This window comes from Trichechus manatus, unplaced genomic scaffold (genome assembly GCF_000243295.1).
Source record: "Trichechus manatus latirostris isolate Lorelei unplaced genomic scaffold, TriManLat1.0 scaffold00216, whole genome shotgun sequence".
Taxonomy (NCBI): Eukaryota; Metazoa; Chordata; class Mammalia; order Sirenia; family Trichechidae; genus Trichechus; species Trichechus manatus.
This window is the reverse complement of record NW_004444152.1, coordinates 3,366,979-3,371,041: the sequence shown is the minus strand read 5'-3', so window position 1 is coordinate 3,371,041 and position 4,063 is coordinate 3,366,979. Positions and strand designations below refer to the sequence as shown.

The following is a 4,063-nucleotide window of genomic DNA, read 5'->3' as shown; positions in this document are numbered from 1 at the left end:
CTCAGTGTAGAAAACGCAGACGCTTTTACAAGAGAAAATAAAACCACCCACCATCCTCCACACTCCAGAGACAAATGCTGTTTATAGTTTGCTGCTTCCTTCCAGTCTTTTCTCCTGATGATTTTTAAAATAAGGGGCCTCCTGTGAGAGAGGCACCGTCCCGAGCTGTGGGTCAAGGCACGGTGGCAAACTCCAAGGGGAGCGTGTCAGAGGGGGGCTTTAGGGGAGGAGGTGGGACTCACCAGGGCTGAGTTCACGAGCCCCGTGTCACTGAGGGGGGACACCAGGAGGCCCGGAGATGGCATCACCTCGTAGATGTTGTTGTCACCTAAAGCAGGGGATAAGGGAGGTACCGGCTGACAGATGGCCCACAGGCCCACTCTAGTTGTTTCATGGCATTTGTTCAACGAACATTCTTACAAACCCTCTTCTTGCCCAGCCCAGTGCTGGGGACACAAGGGTGATGAGACAGCCCCGGCCCTGCCCTCCCAGGGCTCACAGTCCAGTGGGGGAAGACAGACCTGTCCGCAGACAGTGACCACCCAGAGTGAGCTTGCCTGGGACAGAGGAGCTCAGAGGGGGCACCTGACCCAGATTGAGGAAGTCAGGGAGGGCTTCCTGGAGGAGGGGATTCTGGAAAGAGAAGTGAGAGCTATTCAAAGGCAGGAGAGGAAATAGCTCATGCAGAGGCCTGGCGGAGGTGGGGGGTGGAAAGAGAGAGAGAGAGAGAGAGAGCGAGCCTGCTATGTTTGAGGAACTATGCTTTGTTTGGTCTGTCTGGATAAAAATTTTAATTAATTAATTAATGTTTTTTGCAGGGGATGTTACATGCGGGTGACGAAGCTGGGGAAGACAGTGGGGACCAATTCTTGAGGGCTGTGTTAAGGAGCCTGCACTTTGTCTCAAGGGCACTGGGGAGCCATGGAGGAGGCTTGTGCAGAGGAGAGCCAAGGCCAGAGTTTTAGAAGGACCCCTGCCCAGGGGTGGGTTGCAGGTGAGCCTGGAGGCCAGGAGAACATTGAGGAGCCAGGTGAGGGATCTGTGGGTTGGAGCTTGGATTGGGTCATGGCCAGTGGGGGAGGGCCAAGGTCTCTGCTGGAGGCAGGATCGGGGGCCCAATGGCTGGGGGGCAGGGGCTGCCGGAGAGGGAGCCTCAGGTGTGGCCCAGGTGGATTAACAGACGGCAGGAAGCCAGCCTCTGAGAAGACGAGGAAAAGCAGATTTAGGGGGTGCACTGATGCACTCAGATTGTGGGCTGACACTGGAGGGGCCCAGAGAGGTCTGGGCTGGGCCTGCAACTGGGAGGCCCCTAAGTGGGTGAGAACAAGGGGTCTGTGGTTATGGAGAGAAGAGGAAGGAGCTATGCGGGGCCTGGGTAGTGAGACTTGGGGCTACCACTTACCAGCGTTACTATCCGGGCTCAGCTCTGGCTTCTCTGTGTGGGTCATCCTGGAGGAGGAGGGAGGGACCCGGTGTTAGAAACTGGCAGGTGGGCCTGCTTCAGCGTGAGCCAAGACTTATCCCGTCCCAGCCTCTTTTCCCATAATCCTTAGCTACATAGCCCTTCCTCAGTTTCCCTAAACCAACAAACCAAACCCATTGCCATCGAGTTGAAGCCCACTCATAGTGACCCTATTGGACAGAGTAGAGCTGCCCCATAGGGTTTCTGTAACCTCTATAGAAGCACACTGCCACATCTTTCTCCCCAAGAGCAGCTAATAGGTTCCAATCACTGACCTTTCAGTTAGCAGGGGAGCGCTTAACCACTGTCCCACCAGGGCTCCTTTCAGTTTCCCTGGCAGCCACATTATGGCAGCGAACTATATTTCTCAAACGTCACCATTTACACAGACCACCTAAACGAGTCTGCTCCATCTACCCATTTTATGGTTTCCTTAATGTTTCTCTGTATTTCCTTTCTGTTGCTATCTTGTTGAGAGTTTTTTTTATCATGGAAGGGTGTTGAATTTTGTCAAATGCCTTTTCTGCATTGATTGACATGATCATGTGGCTCTTTTCCTTTGTTATCAATGCGGTGTATTACATTGATTGGTTTTCTAACGTTGAACCACCCTTGCATTCCTGGGATAAATCCGACTTGATCATAGTGTATAATCCTTTTAATACATTTTTAGATTTGGTTTGCTAGTATTTTGTTGAGTATTTTTGCTTCAATGTTCATAAGGGATGTTGGTTTGCAGTTTTCTTCTGGTTTTGTTATCAGAGTAGTGCCAGCCTGATAGAATGAGGTGGGAAGTATTCCCTCCTCTTTTAGTATTTGGAAAAGTTTAAGGAAGGCTGGAGTCACTTCTCTACATGTTTGATAGAATTCCCCAGTGAAGTAATCTGGTCCAGAACTTTTCTTTGATGGGAGGTTTTTTTTTTTTTTTTTAATTAAAATATTTTATTGTGTTTTTGGTGAAAGTTTACACAGAAAATTAGGTTTCCATTTAACAAATTCTACACAATTTGTTCGGTGACATTGGTTACATTTTTCACAGTTTGTCAACTTTCTCATTATTTCGATTCTGGTTGTTCCGTTCCCATTCATCTCATTTCCCCATCCCCTTGCCTTCTCCTCTTTACTTTTGAGTTAATGTTGACCAAACGGAGCGCAATACTCATGGATGATATTGTTTATGAGCCAATCTGTTATTTAGTTAAAAGATGACCTCATAGAATAGTTTTGGTTCACGGTTTAAAGAGTATCTCAGGGTGACAGTCTTGGGGAGTACTCCAGTCTCAACTGGTCCAGTAAGTCTGGACTTTGTAAGAATTTGAGTTCCGTTCTACATTTTGCTCCCATTCTGCCAGCATCCATCTGTTGTGTTCCTGATCAAAATGGTCAGTAGTGGTAGCCGCGCACCATCTAGGTCTTCCGGTTTCAGGATAGATGAGGTTGTGGTTCGTGTAGACTATTACTTCTTTGGACTGGTTTCTTCTCTGAGTCTTTGGTCTCCTTCTTTCTCTTTTACTTCAGACACATAGAGACCAATGGTTGTATCTTAGTGTTGGGAGGTTTTTGATTACTGATTTAATGTCTTCACTTGTTATGGGTTAACCTTACTCTTTAAATCAACTTATTTGAATGCCCTTATTTAAAAAGTACTCTCAACACCATTATTCATTAATTCACTAAATCCAGAAAATTCATTAATTCACTAAACAAATATTTAAGGAGCACTGACTGTGTGTTGGGCACTTTTGCAGGCACTGGGGACACAGCTGGGACCAAGACCGACAAAGACCTCTGGCCTCCTGGAGGGGACACTCTAGTGAGGAGAGAGAGAGAGAGAATTTGAATCAGTGATCCCCAGTATAATGTCAGGGAGTGAAAACTACTGCAAAGGAAAATGAAGAAAAGGAGAGGGGCAGAAGAGGAGGGGACTGTGGGCAGTTTCAAATAGGATGGTGTGGGAAGCCTCACCAAGAAGGTAACATCTGAGCAAAGACTTGAGCTGGCGAGGGGACGAACTATGCAGAAATTGTGAGGGCCCCTGGATCCAGCCATACCTGAAGCTAATCAGTTATGTCGAACAAACAAACAAACATAAAATTCCCATTTTTGTAAGCCAGTTTAAGGCTAGGTTATCTGTCCCTTGCAATGCAGAATTTTGTCTAAGGCATATGGAAAGATTCTTTTCACCTCAGGGGTCCCAAGATTTGAAGAGATTGTGGAAGAATCAACAGGGCCTGAGAAGCAGATGAGGAGACAGAAGGGAAGGACAGAGAGGCCTGGGCTCCCATACCCGTGGTTCTGGCCCTTCCAACCTCTCGTCACCAGGAGATAGGCAAGGCTGCCGATGAGGAGGGCCCCAGCAGTGAGAGATCCAATGATGATGGCAGCCACGATCCCGATATTCACAGGTAAGTGTGCACTGGGCAGTTTCTGCTCCTTTTCTGAGGAAGAGAGAGGGTCATGTGATGATTTATGAGGGCTCCCCAATTCCACTGTACCAGTAACTACTCATACCACCAGTGACTACCCATACTGCACCAGTGACCACCCATACTGCACCAGCGACCACCCATACTGCACCAGTGACTACCCATACTGCACCAG

General features: G+C 48.0%; 1 protein-coding gene across 1 annotated transcript in view; it reads right to left on the bottom strand.

Moving 5' to 3' along the window:
* Positions 1 to 206: 206 nt before the first annotated feature.
* The window catches only part of CEACAM19 (CEA cell adhesion molecule 19), a 19,887-nt gene continuing 16,030 nt past the window's right edge, over positions 207 to 4,063 (bottom strand). The window contains exons 3-6 of the mRNA XM_023742778.1: positions 3,750 to 3,900; positions 3,189 to 3,272; positions 1,403 to 1,449; positions 207 to 328 (exon numbers count right to left, since the gene is read on the bottom strand). Of these exons, the coding sequence (XP_023598546.1) occupies positions 207 to 328; positions 1,403 to 1,449; positions 3,189 to 3,272; positions 3,750 to 3,900 (404 nt within the window). The remainder of the gene's footprint in view (positions 329 to 1,402; positions 1,450 to 3,188; positions 3,273 to 3,749; positions 3,901 to 4,063) is intronic.